We start from the raw sequence: 23,614 nt of genomic DNA on the forward strand, positions 1-23,614 counted from the left end.
CATGGCAGTTAAGGTATAGAGTGAATTTTGGTTCAATATTCAGAAATACACGTTTCAAAACTAAGTGTACAATTTTTAACAATAATAATGAAAAACAAAGCTGTATAATTTTTGTCATTTTAACTTATCTAGTGATTTTAACCAAATAAATCACCAGTCCAGAGTACATAGTAGGTATACCTGGAATCAGGAACAGTATTTAATAATACAATAATGTATATGAAAATGTAAACCTGCTTTTGAAACAGCTGGTATATGAGATAGGATAAATACAGATAAAAATAACAAACACAAATATATTTTGACCGTCCACAAACGAAATTTGAAAAAAATATATTTTCTTCTTTTTTTCTAATAACTTATTTTCAGAGGCTAAATTGTCATATGAATTGTTGAATATGCAGCTGTTGACTAGTTCTTGACATTTTCCGAGCTACTCCAGGGATTTGAACCAACGACCCAACAGTCACAAGCCTGCTTCTCTAACCCCTAGGCCAGTGGTTCTCAACATGGGGTCCGGGGACCAATAGGGGTCCTTGAGGGGGTTCCAGGGAGTCCCCAGCAAGTTGATGAATTGTTAAACTTCAGCATTATTTCATTTACCAGAAGTGAACACAATTAGAGAATGTAGAAGAATGACTGTTTTGATCATAGTTTCACTGTTATCTCTCTACCTACAATACAGATAGTCATGGAATTCTGGACAAAATCATATCTAACAATACAAATATTCTCACATTTGGGTGCAAGAGACAAAATCTCATCGAATGGGGTCTGTGGCTCTAATGTGGACTAAATTAGTGGTTCTTGATATGAAAAAGGTTGAGAATCACTGCTCTAGGCTGTACATGTACATACACTACACACACACACACACACACACACAGTGGTACCTGACAGGCCGGCGAACATGAGGGCGGTGTATCCATATTCATGCTGGTTGCAGTTGACGTCCGCCCCGTGCTGCAGCAGCAGCCAACACATATCTGCCTTGCCCTTATAAGCTGCATGCATCAGTGGAGTCATGCCATACTAGATAAAGGGGAGAGAGGCAACATGTGAGAGCGAGGGTTCAATTCATATTTGCATTGTAAATATGAAGTAAGTTAAAAAGTCCCAACTCATGACATGAAGTTTTCTAGTGAGGGAAGTTTTCATTTTCAGAGAACATTTTTCTTATTTAACTTTAACCAGAACCTAACCCTAACCTTAACAAAATTGTTTTAGTTCCTTAACCTTAACCAAAGTTGTTTACTTGCCTAAACATAAGCATTAGTTAAAGGAATAGTTCACCCCAAAAATGAAAATTCTGTCATCATCTCCTCCCCCTCATGCCAGTTGAAACACAGGTGAAGTTTGTCCATATAACACACAGGGAGGCTGCAGCACAACTCCATAGCAGCCTTCTCCAAAACAACTGAAGTCAGTGGGGACCAGTTCTTCAGAGTTCCAGAAAGACCTACAGTATATTTACACCATCATTTAGTGCAAATCTCAACTACAGCTGATTGACTTGGTCCCCATTGACTTCAGTTGTTTTGGAGAAGGCTGCTACCAAGTTGTGCTGGCAACCTCCCTGTGTGTTATATGGACTAACAAATTTCACCTGTGTTTCATTTGGCATGAGGGTGAGTAGATGATGACAGGATTTTCATTTTTGGGGTGAACTATTCCTTTAACCTTTTCACATGACAAACAGGTGAAAATGGTGTGCCCAATATGTGTTATTGTCACATAATCCTTTTGTAGCGGAGGAACGTAATCTTCACAGAATTCATGTCCACAACATGTAATCTGCATTTCAGAGTTCGTGCTCATTTCACAAAATTTGATGAGACTGTGTTGAAAATGTATCCTTTTCCCCTGAATAGTCACAATTAATGCTATGAGAAGATTACAAATAATAATGCATGAAATTCATCAGACATTTCCTGTATTTGTAAGATTTCATGATTTTGTTTTCAAATCTATTATGGCTCAGGATGAGAATAATGTTTTTCACGATGTTTTGCAAATAAATGCAGTTTAGTTAAAAGTTGAATTGAATTAGTTTAACTGAATGAATGTGAAGACTGAGTCGTCACAATACTAGACTCTGATTGGCCGACAGCAGCAGCTCCTCTAACTCAGACGCTGCAAACAGGCCTGATTGGATGGATTTCAGTTAGGGCTGAACGATTTTGAAAAAATATCTAACTGCGATTATTTTAACTGATATTGCAATTGTGATATGATTTGCGATATTAGAGAGAATGACTTTTACATCATTATTCTCATTTTCATTGAAAAGCGTATTAAAATGATTATGGTGTGATTTTTGCGGGGATCTGTACCAAACAAAGATGTTTTCTTAAGTCTGTAGAATATGATGTGTAGGCCAGGACATCTCTGCAGCACCACAATATTTCATTTTAAAATGGTATTTTGACACATTTCACCTTTAACAAATATTGCGCCTCCTGCGATTTGAAAAATGCAGTAGGCCATATTGCGGTTTCGATAAAATTTCGATTAATCGTTCAGCCCGAATTTCAGTCATTATTTAGTGAGGAGTTTTGAAAATGCAACTTTTAACTGTAACCATTCAAGCAAAACCCAATTTTAACGATGTCTTCATGAAACATCTTTTGACCATCTGTGTATGTAAACAGAGGAAAAGTGGAATTCCTATAATACGGCACCTTGAAACCTCACACACACTAAACATTGTTACGAAACGGTGTAGCTGTGTGAGCAGTGATGTCAAGCTGTGTCCACACACCTGATCTTGACAGCAGACTCTTGTGAAGGAGGCCGCCTGAAGGAGCCTGTGTGTTACATCTAGTGGCACGAGACGCTATTATCAAATACCTTGAAGGACTGCATCCGCCTCTCGAGAGTCGCCTCCATATGTCTCCGTAACAATGGGCAACATATGCTACAGTTCCATAACTGCTGCTTTATGGAGCCGGGGGGGGGGGGGGGGGGGGGGGGGGGGGGCAACGTCTTCATTACGCAGCACAACCCCTCTACATGTAATTATCGAGATATTATCGTATATCGCGATCATATTGACCAAGATAACCGTACTATGACATTTTCATATGGGCACAGGCCTAAACAATACTGACAATCATTTATACTCAACTACTAAAACAACTAAAACTAAAGCAACATTCCACTTTTTTTTTTCCCCTCTGAGACCTTCCTACCTCATCCAGACAGTTCACTCGTATGTCTTTGCTTGCAAGCAGCTGGGCCACCTCCTTTACATCACCTGCACAGAACAAAAATATTATAATTACAGATCAAATTAAAGTGGGGAATGGCATAATGATATATTCTCTACATGCTGTTGTTTGGGGTTTGGACATTAGAGCAAGAAACAGCAACAACAGGAGATGGGAAATTGAATAAAAGCAAATGTAGGCTATAATTGAAAGGATAATTATCTTGTTTATGTATATGATATTTAGGTGTTTTATGCCTGACTGTGGTGGAGAAGATGGTTTAGTTCACTGGTAATTGCTCATTTACAGTAGCCTTCTTAATGCAAAATGAATGTATGCAAATTTCAAAATTCTTGTTCAAATCACTGTAAATGAATATAAACACTGATGATTTTGCCCTAAATCTCAAACATGTTGCACTGGCTTTTCAACACTCCTCTGTCATTTCTCAGTTACTTGTGAAGACTGTGTGACTATTATCAGACAATCAAACTATGCATATGCATTATTAGTTTGTCTTGGTAAAAAGAGAAACCAGAATGCATCAAAACAAGAATTATTCCTTACCATATAAAGTGAATGGTTGTATATCATTAAAACCATGGGGTGATTTGAATAAATATAATCAAAAATGTATATCCATCTATCATCATAGATCATCATAGCAATGATAAGAGAAAATCAGACAGATTGAAGAAAGCTAAAATCATGTTTTTGTTATTTTTTTATCACAAAACTTTCCAGTCATACGTCAATACTTACCAGCAGCAATAACATGTAGGATTTTCCTCTCGGATGCTGACAGATCTCCCTTCTTAGGCGCAGCCATCCTCTCCTCTGAGCTCTGTCCTGTTGTCAAAGTGTTAAATCTTTGCTGCTGGCACTGTGATAGTAAAAGGTGTGCTGATAAACCAGGGAGGACACTCAGCCAATTTAGACAACGGGCACCGCGGGGAGATGAGCCAGCCTCGGAACATACCACTGTGGAAAACAAAGGGGGAGCCACGTGTATCCGGCCGCGTAGAAACTGCTCAAACGGTTCTCTAATCATTATGCATCTTCTTTAATTCAATTTTGGTCGATATATAAGAAGACATGTGAATTTCCAGCTGTGAAATCTCATCGTGGGCGCTGTGTTAAACTTCTCAGTAACTCCACACTCCCCTACATTGAAGTGCTGCGGCTCGTCCTGACTGCTTTTCAGCAGACTGCCGCTCCTCCGCCTCGTAGAGAGTTCAGAGGGAATAGTGCGCACCACCGGTATCCCAACTTACTATAGAGTCAACCACAGTCAGGTAAGACAGCCTTTATGATAGACTATTGTCAGTAAATACAGTTAAATTAATTAAACAATTGAAATATAGGTGTAGAAGTAAATTAATTATCGCTCTATATCTGTGCGCGCGGCTTTATTTCAAAGTCAGTCCTCCTGTAACATTGTAACGCTCTTAAAGCCTGGACGTTATTTTGAATTATTCACACTTATGCTACAGTTGTTGTTCACATAACGACTTAATGGTGTCTGCATCGTGTGTTATTGTGAGAAATATCGGGCTGCATAGACAGAGAGTGACTTTGCGCTACAGGTGCTCAGGGTGGATGTGAAGGAGACGCGCTCCTGACTGGTTTCCAGTGGGAGACAGGGAGAGAGCTCAGCCCCAGATTATAGTTAAATCCAGTAAAGACGCAGGGGCTTTCTGGCAGTGGGATAACAGGGAAACCTTTCGAGGTCGTGCGTTAAATCTGCAATGAACGATAGCAGACCTTCTAACCAATCCTGAAACTAATGTGTGCTATGAGGAGATTGAGACATAATTATATAAACCAATATCCACACACTCGGGCCTGCTTTCACCTCTTTTCTAAAGCTTGTTGTCAAATTCTGGTCCGGAACGAAGCTCCTCCCGCTCCCTCCTGTAGCTTTCCAATTTTTTTTGGAACTAGCTTGTCTCCTCCTGTTTAAAAGCGGCCCTCACCTCCTCCCATTCCTGAAGTTTCGCATAATGGCGGAATTGATTAAGCGAAGCAGTAACCTCCTAAACTAGAGTAAACTAAAGTAAACTCCTTATCCCCATGCACTTTTGGCCACTCCTTCCTGGTCACAAAAGATGTCCAGCTGGTCCTGGTATGTGTATGGGTATATGTACGAGTATGTCTATTATGTCTATGTCTATTGATGACTTTGTATGTCTATTGGTGACTATTATGATATGGGTATGTTCGAGTATGTCTACTGGTGACTTTGTGATGTTGTGATAAAATGCCTTGTGATTTTGCTGCAAACTAATTTCCCCACTGGAATAAATAAAAGTATCTATCTATCTAGTTAACTTGCTACCAACCTGTTGACTTGTCATTGTTTGTACAACATGTAACCTTCAGCAGAAGAAAGTTCTAGCAAAGCCAGTCTGGTAACCGGTGACACTTCTCTGTAGGTACATTTAGGTTAGCTAGTAGCCATTATGCACGGTGCTTTGCAATGTTTGTCCTTAGCTGGCCTCCGTAGTGCAGTGCAAGGGAGAAGTAGGTTTTCTGTGAATGCATTTACAAATATGTTGCTGTTCCTCTAGTGGTCAGAAAATTTTGCTTATTGCAGCATTCGTGTTTTGATTGCTGTCCTGATATCTAGGGTTTGACCATCAATACTTGTGATAATTAAGTGGGTAGGCTTGATGTACCTTCCTGCTGTATCTGAGAGTGTGATGCGCCTCGGGTCAATTCTGTGCTTTAAAAGGTGCGCCTGGCCTGATTTAGCATTACCCAGAGTTAAGGGTGCTTGTGGTGGGGAAAGGAGGGGTATTTTTGTGGGGCCCTGCTGGAGGGGCCCTTCAGAGAGGAGAGGTGATCTTGTACTAATGCCGCGTACATGTCATACCGGATTTACCGTAAATATAAGTTGCCAATTGGGAAAAAAAAGTTCATGTCATGCCTCCTACTGGTGACTACAAGTAGGACGTAGGATTTTTTTTGTAAGCTCTGATATCTCCCTCCTGGCGTCACAAATTGTGAAAGTGTGTCAACACAGGCAGTACACATGATACCGAATCCATCAAGGTAATAAAAATAAAATGTATTAGTTATATTCACGCTAATTACTACTTCAGAAAAGCGAGTAATATCTGCAACAGTTCGTTTATTGTTTTTTTTTAAATAACTTCATAACAAGTCTTGACCTTACAATCGGCATCTTGAATATGGGCATTCCAACAAGTTTAAACACGTTTGAACGCTTCCAAGTTGCAGCAACGAGACGTCATCCCGTTCATCCCGTTCTTCCACTTCTTCCGATGTGACAGTAACACAGCATAAGTTACATTGTCTTGGGGGTGGGGAGGGCGGTCTGACATCTTGCCAGGGGGCCCCGAACTTTCTAGCAGCGCCCCTGCCCATTACACCATTCATTCCAGTCAAGACAAACAATGTGGGAGCAAGGTTAGCCCAGCCAAGTGGTCCTCAAAGTCAGGGACAGGGCCCTCCCACAGTCAGGTGGATTGGAGACTAAATTGCCCATAGGTATGAATGGGAGTGTCTGTCTATCTGTGTTAGCCCTGTGATAGACTAAGCAGGTAAAGAAAATGAATGAATGAATTCACCAGAAATTATTCCAATTAGAGAATGCCTGTTGTGATCATAGATTTCACTCTCACCACTATTCTCTCCCCTCTGACAGTGTAGACAGTTATAGAATTCACTACTAAATCAAGAACAATAAAAAATTCTCTCTGTTTTTTGGGGCAAAAAAATAACATGTCTTATATTATGTGGATCCCATGGACAAAATCTGATCATTTGGAGGTCCAATATGGTTTCAGTGGCCCTGCCTTAGCCTGGCAATGACACCTTCCCCTAATTATCCTCTTCAGGAAGCACAAACTTCACTGCTTTGACTGACGCCTCGGCTGATTGACTGGATTTACTTCCTAGAATTTAATAATGGGGACGTTATTTTGGGCGAGCGGCTGAAACCCCCCACCACCCCCCACCCGCCGCCGCCACCCCCACACACACTGTCACTGTGGCACGTCGTCTCCTTGCCATCTCTCTCACTCTGTTATCTCATTCACTCACTCACACACATGCAGTTGACTTCTGTCCTCTTGGGTAAATCCAGACTACCAGCCACAGGCCAGCTGTGCACTCTTGTGGGGCAAAGGGGTAAACAAGTGTTCATTTGAGACCTTCTCGGTACATGGTGTACAGCATTGCTGATCGGCAACAAACAGAAGCAGGGGCGTTCTGGGACATGAAGACACATGGGTCATTAATACTTTTAATTTGATCTGCTTGTGTTTGCTTGGGCATTGGGATTGCTGACGTTATGGTATACTACTCAAACCTGTCTGTCTTTGAGAGAAGGCACTGCCAGTGTACCATTCAAATAGGTATTGCGATTTGCATAATGCTCCTGATCGTTGCAGTTGCCAGGACATTACAATGTTGTGTGGGTGATGGGCATCATGATACATGCCTCAGGTACATGCACTGGTAGGGTTCAACATGGGATAGAAGGATTTTGTTATTCATTTCCAGCCAAAAAATCTTTGGATGAATCATTTATATGCGTGTTTCAATTGTTTGGTATCTATGGTAATATAGACTTGCCTCAGTTGTACTAACTGTGCAGAAGTTAAAACATGACCTAGTTCTAATGTAAGCAGGGCTTTGTAACGTTGCAAAACTTCAGTACTGATACTGGCTCTTAGGCCTCAAATTCAATACTGTTTCTTCTATTGTACATACTGGATATTTGGTATGTGTGTGTGTGTGTGTGTGTGTGACTGATACCTCGCAAACTGAATAAAAGCATGTTTTATCTTGCAATAAAACACGGAATCAGACTTTGTTAAAATGTTTTTTTCAATAGCCATTTGCTGCTGGAAAACGTACAGAGGATTGATTGTAAGAATTGACGGTCTTGAATCCTTTCATTACATTTTAATTAATCAAGATCACTGTAATTATGAAGAGTCACGGGGCTACCAGTCGGCATCCTGTTTTGATAGCCAGCCAAGTATGGCTTGATTTCTACATAACTAAAATAGGAGCATTGCACCACATAAATGAGTTACCACATAACCCTAAATGATTCTGCATGGCTTTATGCTGTCCAAGGTGTAGATGATATCGCATAGAAAATATCTCAAAAACAATAAAGCATGAGTTTTACTTTTACGTGCAATTCCATACCAATTTGCACACAATAATAAATTATAGACATTGCTGGCAAATTTGTAATTATGGTGTATGACTATTTGGTAACACTTTTATATCAAACTGGTTAGGAGTCTAAATAAATGAAAGGGGCAGACATAATGTTGTAATAACGCAGTCGTGTTAAATATTGGTTAATCTGGTTTAGTTAAGTTAAATGCAGGGACTGAGGGCGGGGGTATTGTTAGTGCTAGTGTTTCTCAAAATGAAGACCACATTTCCCATAAACCCCATTGCTTCCTGTTCCCCCGTTGCCCTCTTCCTGTTTTGTGCTGTAAAGCAATCCAGCAGATTTCCCACCAAGTCCAACCCAGTGCCACACAATGTAAAATGTAGTGTAGAGACTGAGGAAATGAGGAACATTGTTATTTCATTCACTAGAAGTTAGTACATTGAAAGGTTGCATAAGGTTGCATAATCACAGGTTTCCCTTCCCTGCTGCTGTTATCAAGCCAGCTAGCGTATAGACAGTTATATAACTCTGTACTAAGCCGTATATAACAACAAAGTCTTCTCAGATGGGGTTCTTTGGGATGCAGCCTCATCAAACGGAGTCCACAGTCCTTGCTATGAAATAGTTTGGGATGCCCTGATCTAATGTACTTTATGCTCAATTTCTTCCATTCATCATTAAAGTTTCACCTTATCTTCCCTATGTCCCGTCCTCATATGATCTCGACTCTTTCAGCCGGTCAGCGTACTTCGAGTGGAGTCTTGTCCAGCTTTGTTTCTTAATCTGTTTTGTGTGTGACCGATGTGACGCCAGCGGTGGACGGACGCAGGCCGCCCGCTCCTGAGCTGACCGAGATCCAGACAACTGGGATTGATGTTGTGGATTAGAAAGTGCTGTAATCCCTGACCCAGCCAAGAGCACTGAACCCTGTCTGCCCGGGCAAAATAAACATGTTGCTCAAAGCCCTGCCACAGAAATCGCTGTTTCTCAGTAGAATAGCTGAAAGCAGTTGTTGGAAAATACAATGTGTGTGTGTACATGCGTGTATTTTATTGTAGCATCAAGATTACAATTTGTCAGTATTAACAGAAGGCACAGATAACAGAGCATATTTAAATTTGAACATTTTAATACAAGAAAAACAACAAAAACTAGCTAATACAATGACCATGTATACATTCAACATTAGGTCCTGAGAACCTTGCTACTACGGTGGCATAAGCTGTAGCTAGTGATATCAATTCACCAGGGAAGTTAATTTATAAAAAAGCAGTAAAGACAAGTAAAATGTATCTTAGTGGTAGTTGTAATTACTGTCTTGATGCAATATACAGGATAATACAATATAAAGTCCTGTAATGAAATGGGAGTTTTTATTTGTTCTATAGCACAGTGGTTCTCACCGTGGGGTCCGGGCACCACCAGGGGTCCTTGAGGGCATTCCAGGGGGTCCCCAGCAAATTGATGAATTGTTCAACTTCATCATTATTTTATTTACAAGAAATTTACAAGAAAAGAGATGTAAAAATGACTGTTTTGATCATTGCTTCACTGTTATCTCTCTACCTACAATACAGATAGTCATGGAATTCTGGACAAAATTATATTTAACAATAAAAATATTCTTAGATTTGGGTCTGAGACACAAATCTCATCAAATGGGGGTCTGTGGCCCTAATGTGAAATGAATGAGGGGTCCTTGATATGAAAAAGGTTGAGAATCACTGTTCCAGCAGACATAGATTCAACTGGATTTGGTTCAGGCAATCATTAAATTACAATTACAACAATACATTACAATGTATTGTTTAATAAATAAATGATTTATAAAGTGAATAAATACATGTGGAGCTGATTTGTTTATGTGGAAGTATGTAATTGGAGTTGTAAGAGTGGGTTCTTGTTTTTGCATGTTGACAGTATCAGTTTGAATGTCAAAGTGAGTTGTGTGAAAGTGTTAAGTGAAGGTGATATGTTGAGTTTGATCTGTAGATAAAAAAAATGTCTGTAGTTCCAAGTTCATCTTGTGGATTAGTAAACATCACTAAAGTTTTGTGTTAAAAATGTATTGTGCGTTCAAGCTGAAGTATAGATTGTATAGTGTAGTTGTGTCATGTTTTAGGTTTTGCTTGTAATATGTGTGTGACATAATCATGCTTTTATACTTACTCATCAGTGTTGTGATGATGATGTTGCAAAACACCTGAGACTTTACACTCTCAGAAATATTGGCGCACCTGTGCCGTAAATTTGAATTCACAAAAAAGATTTATAAATGTGCAAGTGAATTTGAATGAATGTAATAGGAGCTGTGAAGTTGTACAATTGATATACTTCGGCTTGTAGAAAGAGAAAAATTATAACTAACCCAGCAGCAGAGAGAGAGAGAGCTAGACATACCTTTTCAGTAATATGACACGTGTTCCAGGCCTGAGAGTAAGAGGCAGGTTTGCACCGCAGGGATGAGCCCACTATATATACACTCACGAGCACTTTATTAGAAACATCATACTAATACTGGGTAGGTATCAGCTTTCAGCTCAGTGTCAGCCGACTACCAAAGTGACATCCGCCTCAAGGTTCGACGTGTTGCATTCTGTGATGCTTTTTTGTAAAGAGGTTATCTGAGTTACTGAAGCCTTTCTGTCAGCTCCAACCAGTCCGGCCGTTCTCCTCTGACCTCTCTCATCAACAAGGCGTTTCCGTCCGCAGAACCGCCGCTCACTGGATGTTTTTTGTTTTTTGCACCATTCTGTGTAAACTCTAGAGACTGTTGTGCCTGAAAATCCCAGGAGATCAGCAGAAATACTCAAACCAGCCTGTCTGGCACCAACAGCCACGCCTCGGTCAAACTCACTGAGATCACATTTTTTCCCCATGCTGATGCTTGATGTGAACATGAACTGAAGCTGCTGACCTGTATCTGCATGATCTTATGCATTGCACTGCTGCCACATGATTGCCTGATTGGATAATTGCATGAATAAGCAGGTGTGCAGGTGTTCCTAATAAAGTGCTCAGTGAGTGTAGATCAGAGCACAGGGACGACACTCAGGCAGACACTTAACTAGTCAACTCATTCTAACTCACTGGTAGTATGAGGAGCTCACCGCTGCTAAGCATGGACTTCTCAACGCGGTCACAGGACTTTTGGGGTGTTTTGTGCAGGTTAGTTAACTTGTCAGTAGAAAAACTGGTTCTTTGGCTCCACCCACCCCAATGAGGTCTAACTCAACCAATGACATTGTTTCTGCCACTGAGAAATGTTTGTAGAACTAAAACAGCAATCCGCATATTTTGCTCATGGGTAGTGCCGATCTGGGCTTGTGACAAAGGCTGTAGTGTGCAAATACAGTATGTTAGTATGTTGATTGGTAATGAATCATTCATGCACATGTATATGTCACAGTAAAACATAGTAGATTGGATGAGAAACATATTCTGTTGTGTGTGTTGCTTTCAGAACTTGTATGAATACCGGTAAGCAGCAGAAGCCAGTGCTTACAGGCCAGCGGTTCAAGACCAGGAAAAGGGGTGAGTACCAAAGACATCTACTCACTAAGGTTAGACCCATACATCGGTTTGATGATACCCATACCAATATTGGGCTTCTATTAAATATGGAATATAGGCCAGTCAATGTCGTCCACTTCTGATATGATGGAGATTGCTCCCTGACCACAGCTACATAAAAACAGTCTGTAAATCCCGCAATAATATTTGATTTTCTTTTGTTTACTCATTAGACTTGATTTCAATGGAGGATAAGGGATTTTACTACATTTACAAGAAGGTTTAAATTTTTTAAATGTAAGCCATTTGCAGTCAACATTCCATTATTTGTAGGTAAAATTTACTACATTAAAGGAAAATGTATTACGTTAAAAAGAGTATTACACCAATAACTACAAATTGTTATAGCATTAATGTTTTATTATGTTAAAGGTAAGTATTACATTAATTGAAACAGCATATCTTCCAAAATACCCAGTTGTGTCAAACTCAACATGTTTAGTTTTCTGTTTTTTACATGATTAAAATCGCTCATAGAAATGTCTATACATAGTATATTTCTATGCCTTATAGCAATAGATAATAGCATAATAGAGGAAATGTAACCACACGGATGAGATACACAGGAATTCTAAATTCTAAAGACCATATTTATCAGAAAAATAAGTTGTCTAAAGTTATTTTGTGGTGTGTCTGTTAAAAAAAGGTTAGGGGACAGTGAACACGCAAACAGCATGTTCTGACACAGACCATTAACGCTCCCTTCCATCAGCCCAGCTGGTCTGCAGTCCTCTGTGGTGTTAACAGGTTGTTTTTGTCCAATAGTGTTCACTGACTGGCTATTACACAAGGCCTGTCAGAGGCTCCCACTGCCCACCAGACATTATGATCTTCCTAGAATGTCACAGTCACACTGGCAGAGTGCTGGTGGAAGTGTGTCACGCTGGTGCAGCAGCAGCAGGCATCTACGGGCTTCAGTCACTCATGCATTTCACTCATGTAGGAGAGCCATGCTATTCACTAACAGTGATGAGTGGAAAGAAACAGAACATGAGTGGAAAGCTGCCTAATAGTGCTGGTCTTTGTGTCTGTCACGGTCATGCATGTGTAAATTATATGTAAACCTCATTATTTTGCCCACATCATATTTATTTGTAGGTGAGGCCAGGCAAATCGAAGAATGCACAGGTTGCCCGTGCACTGTAATCTTAATGAATCTGGACCTAAGTGTCAACTAAAGTATTCTGCATGCAATTATGCTTTACTCTCAATAATAAATGATAGACATTTTTTGTAAATCTGTAATCATCGTGGAAGAATGCTCACCTATGATGCCAAGTGGCTCATAATATCTAGCCAGTGAACCGGTAAGCAGTGCTAGAAAGCTTTTATTACTGACTGGCTACCTGTTTGGTAGGGAAATACCTTTTATATCAAACTAGTTAGGAGCTGTTGTCATAATGAAATCACATTTATTTCCCACTATTAACAAATTTAACTGCAAATATACTGCAAACATATAGATACTGGCAAAAGATACACGATACCACTCACATAGGAGGAGGAGAGCAGTTGGTTTCATTTACATTCTTTTACAAAGACAATTGCCTATCAAAAGGAATTACCAATGTGGGCTTTGTGAGGGAAAAATCCTCATTGGATTAAGCAGAGAGGCTTAATCCTCTGCCGAGCAAACCGTGTTCTGGGTTACAGGAAAGAATCAGGAGACAAGGGTCTATGGCCTGCTAAATATACACTTGATTATGCCAGCCTTAAGCTAACAGTAGAGTGTCCTGTTGTAAGTGGACCCTGTAGTCCCTGTTGGAGCATTTCTGTTTTTTATAGCACTGTACACCGTTTGCCCAAACTTATTTCTGCTATACAGTTTTGTAAATATTAGATTAACATAATAATAATAATAATAATAATAGGATAGAGACTGAAATGTATTCAGGAAATCATTGAGAAAAGTATGGATTACAGCATTAAATAACAGCAGTAGCAGTTGAGAGCTGAGACAAAGAAAAAAAATTTATGCTATGTATGATATGTGAATATACCAAAAAGATGAATATATGCAGTATGAGATAAGTGGGGAAATGATAAGAACATGAATATACATACATACAATGTCTAACAAATGAGAAAGATGTGGAAATATCTATGGAAAAGAGTTAAATTACTTTACACTTCACATACTGCAAATATGTAGATATAGATATTTGGATATGTGCATTACAGCTGTTCACCTTATCAAAACAGATAAAAGTGCTACAGTTGTATGAACCACTATAGGATCTTGTATGAAACTGTAGCTACTTTTGTAGGAAATGTCACAGCAGCAACATGAATGCCTTCTTCTATCCTCTGTCCTACCAAAATGATGTTTAAGACGGCAAACAAAGTGTTTTAAGTATGATGTATTTTTCTATTTCCTCTCCCCTAGATGAAAAGGAGAAGTTTGAGCCAACAGTTTTCCGAGACACGATCGTTGTGGGCCTCAATGACGCCGGCGGCGACCTGGACGCTGTAGCCAAGTTCCTAGATGTCACAGGCTCGCGACTGGACTACCGCCGCTATGCCGACACTCTGTTCGACATCCTTATCGCAGGGAGCATGCTCGGTGAGTGTGTTTATGACTATGGTTTATGACTGTGGTTGAGTTCATCACTGGTGGCTGTTACTCAGAATATCTGTCTGGATGACTGCATGTACTAGGGTTGGACTGATACATCGGGTCGATGTTGACCCTTAACTTGAATTGATTGTAATTAGGGCTGGGCGATAATTCAATATTATCGTTTATCGTCTTTCAGTGGAATCATATCGTGATGATATGAAGATATTTTTATATCTTGACACACATGTCTGCTGTCTAAATTGATAATGACAAGCAAATTTTACTTAAAAACTCTCATAAAATTAAGTATGGTAGGAATATTATTTGAAAATTTCAGTTTTGTTTGACATCACACCTAACATTACCATTCGGTTCAATGAGATGAACATTAATTTGATTATTTAACATGATTTTGCATACATGAACCATATCATGATATATATTGATATCGAGACAAATCCTTATGATTATCATGATATTGATTTCAACCATATACATCCTAGTAACAGATCTTTTATATATATCCATGAGCCGAGCCTGCTGGACTCCAATAGTTTTGCTTGCAACAGACCATCCTACACAATCTATTTGGTTTTGCGTGGTATATATATATTTCCAAACCACGCTACAATACAAAAGTCATCATAGTCGTATTTACTTTCAAAGAATTCCACGCTTTTCCACTCCGACATGAACAAAATTCTCGAGAAACACAGAATACTTGGAATTTAGGGGAATTTTCAATGAAAAAATTATCGGTGTCAGCCTTCAGAAAAGCATATTGGTCAAACCCTAATAGGTACCATACCTTACTATTTACTATAACATCCGTGCTCTTCAGTGAAGCATCAGTAACTAGTCAGTCCTGTCGTGTCTAGTGTGACACACCAGCTCAGTCCAGGGTTGTGCTGTTCACTCAGACAAGGACAAAGAGATCACTGCTGGCTTTATCAGATTAACTCGCTAATTCCCCATAATCAAAGAGATTCTCTCCTCACTCTGCCTGTCTGCGGCTTGGCACGTTTTAATATATTTGGCATTTGTTTCTTGCCAGGGCTCTATTTTAGTTGGACAGAAAATGAAGAGATAAACCAGTGAAATCCATATCTATCTGCTTTGTTATGACAGTTATTCTGTGTCTTACCCTGAAGGCCATAAAAGCTTAGGAGGGGTTAGGGGACATCCTTGGTATTTGAGAAGCCGATACTGTGACTGCAAGTACATCCACTTCCCCCTCTGTTTCCTGTCCCGTCTTCATTGAGTATTATCGAAATTGAAAGCATCAAAAACAGTACTGCGCACTGTAATAATAAATGCGAAAATAAAAGCTATAAATAAGTATTTTGAAGAGGACTCTGAGTGGCAACCAGGGTGATATGTTTTAACTTAACTTTTAACCCCTGTTATAACAGTGTAAGCTGCTGAACGTCAGTGACTTATGGCCTTAAGCTGATAGATTTCCAAAATCAGTCTGGCTTTTTCTCCTGTTTACATGTCTGAATGCCTATAGACTGTCTCTCTTATACACTAATACGCACGCACACTCACTCATTCACATCCTGTCCTTTAATCTGTCTAGAACTAGTACATTTTGCGACTGCCAGGCCTGGATCCAGGATGGCTCTCTCTCTGTCAAACCAATTAAAGTTAAAAGGTTTACACTCACCCTAAATTAAGAGTCCATAGAGCAACGCTAGCCAAGCGCTGGGCACTCAAGAGACACCGGCCACTAGGAAATCAAACCATTCTTAGCATGAGTGTGTATTAGTGAAGACACATGGCAGCTGGTGAATTACTAAAAATAATGGGGATTTTATCTCCATTTTAATGCAGAAAGTAAGTGGTTTTTTAACTGTGGGAGGGGCTGAGTATTTGCTGCAGACCTACTTATGGTGGCTCGCCACATTAAAGAGTATTAGAGTGTTTTTAGAAGGCAGGGGGAGAAAAGCACAACAGCAGTAAAGTAATATTTATAACTAGGTGTACAGTATGTTTAAAATGTTGCCTGTTTATAGTGGCTTTAAAGTGTTCGAGCAGCAGGTCGGATCGCAATCCCTCATATTGTTATTTAACTGAAACTGGGAGAGACTAAAGGCCCAAATATGTTGGACGCAACTGTAAATAAGTTGAGATAAGATGAAACTTTATTGATCGAATTAGGTCAAAAGTAATGGGACAGGATGGGACGCAGCATGGAAAAACAATAGCACAAAATAGAATAGAATATAAGCAATAAAAACAGTAATAACAATAAAGACAATAAAAGCAATGAAATAGAATATAAACAATTGCAGGCTTGGAGAAACATATGCAGCTGACAATTCCAACACATGTAGGTAGACTGTATGAGCGGCAAGTAGTGCTTCTAATGGACTTATATTCTACTTGTAATACAACACAATTTGTGTAAATGAATAGTAATTGTATAAACTAAGTAATGCCTTGCTGCACAGAGACAGGTCACGCTCACCGGTTAAAGAGCTTTAACCTTTGACCTCACGTTCGCTCCCTCAGCTCCCGGTGGGACTCGCATCGACGAGGACAAGACCAAGGTGACGGCACACTGCGTCTTCACCTCCGAGGAAAGCCACGCCGCCCTCCGCCTCTATGCTCAGGTAGGCTGCGAAGTCTGCAAAAGTATTAAAAATGAATTTGATCATTTCCAGGTCTTGAATAGTTTGGGAATTTGAAAAAAATGTCTGGAAAAGTGTAGAAAATGTTGCGGTTCAGGTCCGATACACACATAATTCTAGCTTTTATGTTGTTGTAGACCCACTTTGAGTCCACAGGTTTTGTTGATGTGAAGAATAATGTTCAGATAGAGGGACGCTCTTATTACCCAGCCGCTGTCAGCATGCATTATATCAAATACCCACCAAAATCAAATCCGGTCAAGAACATAGGGTCTGGGAAAAATATGGAATTTTAAAATGGAAACCGTGTAGAAACCCTGCCAATCATCTCACATATTGTGATATTTGTCGCTGTGAAGAACAATCTTCATCTATACAGTGATATGACCTAGTTAACAGGGGCAAGATGTCTATCTGCGTAAATCATATTGAACACCAGACAAAATCTTCAAAACAAATCAACGTCTGGAAAAAGTATGGAATTTTTGAATTGAAAATGTGTAGGAACCCTGTACTTGACGCTTGACTAACTGTGTCGCTGTTCTAATTTGCGACTGCAGGTTTTCAACAAGCTCATCAGGAGATACAAATATCTCGAGAAGGCCTTCGAGGACGAAATCAAAAAGGTAAAGTCGTCATAACAGGTCACATCGTCTTCAGTCAATCAGAAATTTGATCTTACTATTTAAGCAAAAACAGTGGCAATTTGGTGTATTTTGCTCATTTCCAGGAAAATGGGATGATTGTGGAAAAGGGAACCCACTGGAAATAAATTTTATAGCTTTTTTAGTTTATAGTCCAGTATATTTCCCACGCCATCACTGCTCCAGTCATGACATCACGCTCCCACCGTCCTCACAGTCTCCTGTCATTTCCCGTGCAGCTGCTGCTCTTCCTGAAGGCCTTCAGCGAGTCGGAGCAGACCAAGCTGGCCATCCTGACCGGCATCCTGCTGGCCAACGGCACGCTGCCGCCCCCCATCCTCACCAGCCTCTTCAGCGACAACGTGGTCAAGGAAGGTACGCGAGATAGAACGGAAAAGAATAAAACCCCCGCTGTGTTCTAAAGCAATGGAATAGATAGCAGGTCTAACTGGGAAGGATGGAGGTTGCAGGTGTGTCAGTGTGGAAAGGGTAACACCGGATTATAATGGAATCTAGCTCAGAAACTATAATGGATAACAAATTGTGTGTGTAAAATTCATGCGCAAGAGTATTTCAGTTTAAGGAATCTACAAATTGATATTACTGCAAAAAGGAATCACCAGATCCTAAAGAATACATTTTTGTAAATACATCCATAAGAGACTCTTCATCTCATCAATGTATTTAATTTACAGATGTATATAGAATATGTGCATAATGTGCACAAGTGAGATCATGTTTGTCAGAGAAATATGTAAATTAGGTCATGCAAATTCACTTTTCCGTTTTGCAGGTATCTCTGCATCGTTTGCAGTGAAGATGTTCAAGGCATGGATAGCAGAGAAAGATGCCAATTCAGTAACCTCCGCCTTGAGGAAGGCAAACCTGGACAAAAGACTTCTGGTAAGAAAAAAAATAATGGTATATTAATAAAAAGCACTTTTTTTCTTGCACTCTTGCCTTTCCAGGAGGCTGAACAGCTTTTCCACAATGCCCCACATGAGATTCTTCTTCTCTTTCTCTAGAAATAAATTCCTGGAGAAACTATGTAACCATGGAGTGCATCAGCACTGGACTGAATGCAGAGTATTAGTATCAGGAGAGAGTTTCCATGGTGATGGTGCGTTCACCTGTCAACCCTTGTGCTTGATGTTTCTAAATATGCACCATGCTGCTCAACATGATGTACAATTATGAACGGGAGGGAGTCCCTCAGGCTTTTCCATGATAAATCCCCGTTCAGCTGATGACTATAGTGGTGCTCTATCTCAGCTCCGCTCAACAACGCTGTGCTGCATCTTTATGAAATACTTAAAGTGGTAATCCACATGATCCTCATTTTGTTTTATTTAGTCTGCATCTTTGTTGCTCAGCCTCATTGCTGTGGTGTTTCTGCACTGTACAGTACTCACACTGCACAGTACCCACAGATCACCTGTCAATCAAACAGTGTGTCCAGTACTGTGACGTCTTTTTCCTTGCATTTTCTGTTGATGAAGTTTGGGTTTCTGTACGTGGGGCTCTGTTCGTTGTCTGTTCAGTCATAGTGGCTATCATTGATCATGCTAACTACCCAGTTCTTCTTCTGTTTATTCCAAACAAACTGGAAACGTAAAACGCATCACTTCCTATGAGGCAGAGGATTTTCCCAGTAAAGAGCTAATAGAACAGCAAATATAAAAGCTTTCTTGAACTGGATATATTTATTTATATGAAAATGTCACGGATTATTACTATACTTGTTTGTGACAGATTTGAATGTGGTTGTAGACCTTTGCAGCCACAAGAGGGAGCTGTGTGGTTTAATTTACTGGACAGATGCTCACTTTGTAGCTACAGTAAGCAGACTGTGTGCAGGTTTTCTCAAAAGCATCCAAACACTTGCTTGATCTGTGGTCCAGAGGATGAGATCTTCATTATTATCATTAACATCTCTACAGGCTGTTAACACACTGTTGTTATCTACTCGACAATTTCAGGAGCTGTTTCCTGCCAACAAGCAGAATGTGGAGCATTTCTCCAAGTACTTCAACGAGGCCGGGCTGAAAGAGCTGTCCGACTTCCTGCGTGTGCAGCGGACCCTGGGAACCCGCAAGGAGCTGCAGAAAGAGCTGCAGGAGCGCCTGTCGCAGGACTGTCCCATCAGAGAGGTGCTGCCAACCAGGGCCAATATTGTCCCTCTATTTATGATGAGCTATGAGAAGCCCTGAACCCGAATTGATTGTAATGCGACATTTTAAACACACAAATGTATTACTATCATGCTGGGTTTCAGTGGAGAGTTTTAGTGTCTCATGGTCTAAATGCTGTTTGAGATTTTATTATTATTAATAGTAGTAGCAGTAGTAGTAGTAGTAGTAATAGCAGTAGTACTAGTTCATCATCATATTGGTTTTCAATGGAGAAAATGAGTTTGAGTCATGTAGATTTTTGAGGTTTATTATGATACTTAAAGTTGTCAGTAGCCCAGTCCTTATTGTGTGTGTGTGTGTGTGTGTGTTGTTGCTTCAGATAGTGGTGTATGTGAAGGAGGAGATGAAGAGGAACGATCTGCAGGAGCAGGCTGTGATCGGCCTGCTGTGGACCTGCCTGATGAACGCCGTAGAGTGGAACAAGAAAGAGGAGCTCGTCACCGAACAGGCACTCAAACACCTCAAAGTAGGTCACACACACACTGCTGAGTACAGCCACTCCACAGCGCTCCCCTTAAACTCCTACTGCCCAGATCGGAAGCCGGAAATACCACTCGTCGCCGCATTCAAGTTCTTTTAGAAGTAATAACAAAATGGAGCCTGTAACAGGAGTAGTTTTCTGGTGGCTGTCGTTTTACTTTAGAAATGAAGGGGTACAGAGTTACTTTGTTCTGCAGCGGTAGAACAGAGGAATGGAGAATATCGGTTAATGTGATTAATGTTTTAAAGGTGCAATAATTAAGATTATACTGCATTCAACTCACTTTCCAGTCTGTACTCACTGTTTTGGAACAAAAACCCCACCCATTGTAGTTAGCATTGGTATTAGCATTGGCACTGGCATTGGTATTTGTATTAGCATTGGTATTGACATTAGTTTTGGTGTTGTCATGGTCATTAATTTTGGTATTAGCATTGGTATTGACATTAGTTTTGGTGTTGTCATTGTCATTAATTTTGGTATTAGCATTGCTATTAGTATTGGTATTGACATTAATTTTGTTAGTTTAGTTTTCGTTTAGTTTTTTATTGGTATTAGCATTAGGTTTTGATATTGATATTGAAGCCTGGGAAAGGTACTCAACCTTTATGTGTGTGTGTGTGTGTGTGCGCCCTCTCTCCCAGTACTATGCTCCACTGCTGGCAGTGTTCAGCACACAGGGCCAGTCAGAGTTGGTGCTGCTGCTGAAGATCCAGGAGTACTGCTACGACAACATCCACTTCATGAAGTCCTTCTCCAAGATAGTGGTGCTCTTCTACAAAGGTTGGTCGTGTGTCAGTTCACATACACACACCGCACTGACAGTATTATCACGAACATACAGTGGCTGATCGGAGCGCTCCACCATCCATATTTATTATGTTTTTTCCAGTTCTCTTGTCTTCTGTGTCCAAGTGTTGAGAGTTGAAGCTCACAGGACTGACGCCTCTCTTTCTCTCTTCCCAGCTGATGTCCTGAGTGAGGAGGCTATACTGAAGTGGTACAAAGATTCCCATGCTGCCAAAGGGAAGAGTGTCTTCTTGGAACAGATGAAGAAATTTGTCGAGTGGCTGCAGAATGCTGAAGAAGGCAATACCTTAATTACTTCCTTTATATCAGTCCCTCCAGGATTTTGCATCAGTTTTTGTGATTATTCTGCTCGAAAGCGCTTGATGTTGCGGCGTCTTTCGCAAAAATAGTTCTGAAGTGGCACTAATGAGATCCCAAAAAATGTGATGTTTATAACTACACCCCATTAATAAGGAGTCCTTCCTGTGATAATGAGCCTGCCGCATATCACAGAAAGTACTGGAAATACTTAAGATCTCATCCTTGTTTTGTTTTCTGAACAACATGGGCTCAAAGTTTCAACAAACTAAAACACTGTGATAAATGACATAGTTTGTTCATGTATGGTTTGATTGAAACATTTTATGCAAATTAAGTGTGGCGATTAGCCAAAACATATATTGATTTGGCCTTTTCATGCAGAAAGATTGCGTACATTTTGCTAAATTGCAAGTTCTCATAAATATTGTGGGGATTGGTTGAATTTGCATTAGTTACTGCAAACATAAAATCACAAATTCCTGGAGCGATTTCCCCATTTGGTAACAGTTTGTCTTAAGGAAGCCCATCAGCAAGGATTTTGTTGTTAGATATGACTTGGTACAGAACTCTATACTATTTGTATTATATAGGATGGAAGGTGACAGAGAAGAGTGAAACCTATGAGGAAAACAATCATCCTGACATTATTCTCTCACTGGACTAATCTTGAGAGCGAAATAACAGTAAAACTATCTCTCATTTTGGGATCACCCAAAGGTCCCCCGCACCCTATTTTGGGAAGCAGCGATCATACCCAAATGAATTGTAATTCTCACTACAACCAGCAGTCAGAGCTGTCAACTCATGTTTTCCTTTCTTCTTGTCCACAGAGTCGGAGTCTGAGGGGGAGGAAGGCTAGAGGAAGAGCAGCCAGGAGTTGGCCTTCCTGCATCTTGTGGCCTGATTTGTCAGTGCAGCAGTTAGTTTCCATGGTGTGTAGTGTCCATCTGGGTTGGGGGGTTAGGGAGGGGTTGGGGGGGGGGGGGGGGGCACTACAAGTACAACACCATATAGACCCAATTCCCACCCCGAGGCAACCAAGCACAGTGAAATAGTCACAACGCTGGACGAGGAGTCCGACCTCTGCAGCACGGACTCCCTTCACTACCGCTGTCCAGGAATAGTAACTTGACCTCATCCTCTGCAGTAGATTGTCACACTTTTTAGTACGCAGGTGACTTTTCTGAAGCTCACTTGTGTATGTAACTGGGCAATGCTCTTATCTTTTTATGAATAAAGTGTTTTTATATGTATGCACATGCTCTTCTTTTTTTCTTTTTTTTTTTTCTATGTACAATACAAAACAGGTCACAGTTGTTGTGAGGGATCTTTTCATTGTCACTGATATGACATTGATGATTAACTATAGAAATGTACATATTGCTGTTGTCATGTGTAAAGTATGTAATTACAGTTTTGGTGATTTTCATGTTTTAATTTCAATTGAAGGATTACATGGGTTGATAAAATTCTACAAGCCTTGGGCTTATGAAGTCCTTTCAAAATCCATTGGATAAACTCAAAAGTGCATGGAGGTCAAGCTACAAAAGTTGTTTTTCTTAGTACCTGAAGAGTTTTTAGAGTTTGAGGTTTTCACCCAACAGCAGCAATAAGTTATCCTTTCAGCACAAAACAGTCAGCTCAGTGTTAGTTTACATTAACAACTTTCTCCTGAAGCTAGAAACAACAAAACTAAACCTGATAAAAACTGATTTACGACCTACCTAGAGCTGCATCATGCTTCACTGATACTGGTACTGGCAGAAAGACTTTGAAAGAGTTTTCTCAGTTTGCACTTTCAAACCGGCTTCTATGCAGTGTACAACAGAAAATCATCTTGGGTACTGTTCATCCCATTTTCCATCTTCTCCAATTTATTTTCTATGGAGCTGTGCAGAGCAAACAACTAGCATGGCCACTATTTGGAAACTAAGCAAAACTGTTCAACATCATAGGAATAATGTTTAAAAGTTGAAATTCAGTGATATTCCCATTCAAATACACCATTGCATGTGGCAGATTCACACACTTGTACATAGACAACTTGA

At 40.1% G+C, this 23,614-nt stretch overlaps 1 protein-coding gene across 1 annotated transcript; it reads left to right on the plus strand.

The window, feature by feature from the left end:
- Positions 1–4,445: 4,445 nt before the first annotated feature.
- Positions 4,446–22,526, plus strand: bzw2 (basic leucine zipper and W2 domains 2). Its single transcript, XM_071540984.1, has 12 exons — positions 4,446–4,504; positions 11,837–11,907; positions 14,333–14,509; positions 17,021–17,121; positions 17,700–17,765; positions 18,023–18,158; positions 18,577–18,686; positions 19,763–19,933; positions 20,295–20,441; positions 21,101–21,239; positions 21,423–21,545; positions 22,397–22,526. Exons 2-12 carry the CDS (start codon positions 11,844–11,846, stop codon positions 22,423–22,425), a joined length of 1,263 nt encoding a protein of 420 aa, XP_071397085.1. The 5' UTR covers positions 4,446–4,504; positions 11,837–11,843; the 3' UTR covers positions 22,426–22,526.
- Positions 22,527–23,614: the final 1,088 nt, after the last annotated feature.

The sequence above is a fragment of the Centroberyx affinis genome, unplaced genomic scaffold, assembly GCF_046629955.1.
Source record: "Centroberyx affinis isolate AG114_WGS23_722 - 3 ecotype Tasmania unplaced genomic scaffold, CSIRO-AGI_Caff_v1 ptg003760l_1, whole genome shotgun sequence".
In the NCBI taxonomy this organism is placed as follows: domain Eukaryota; kingdom Metazoa; phylum Chordata; class Actinopteri; order Beryciformes; family Berycidae; genus Centroberyx; species Centroberyx affinis.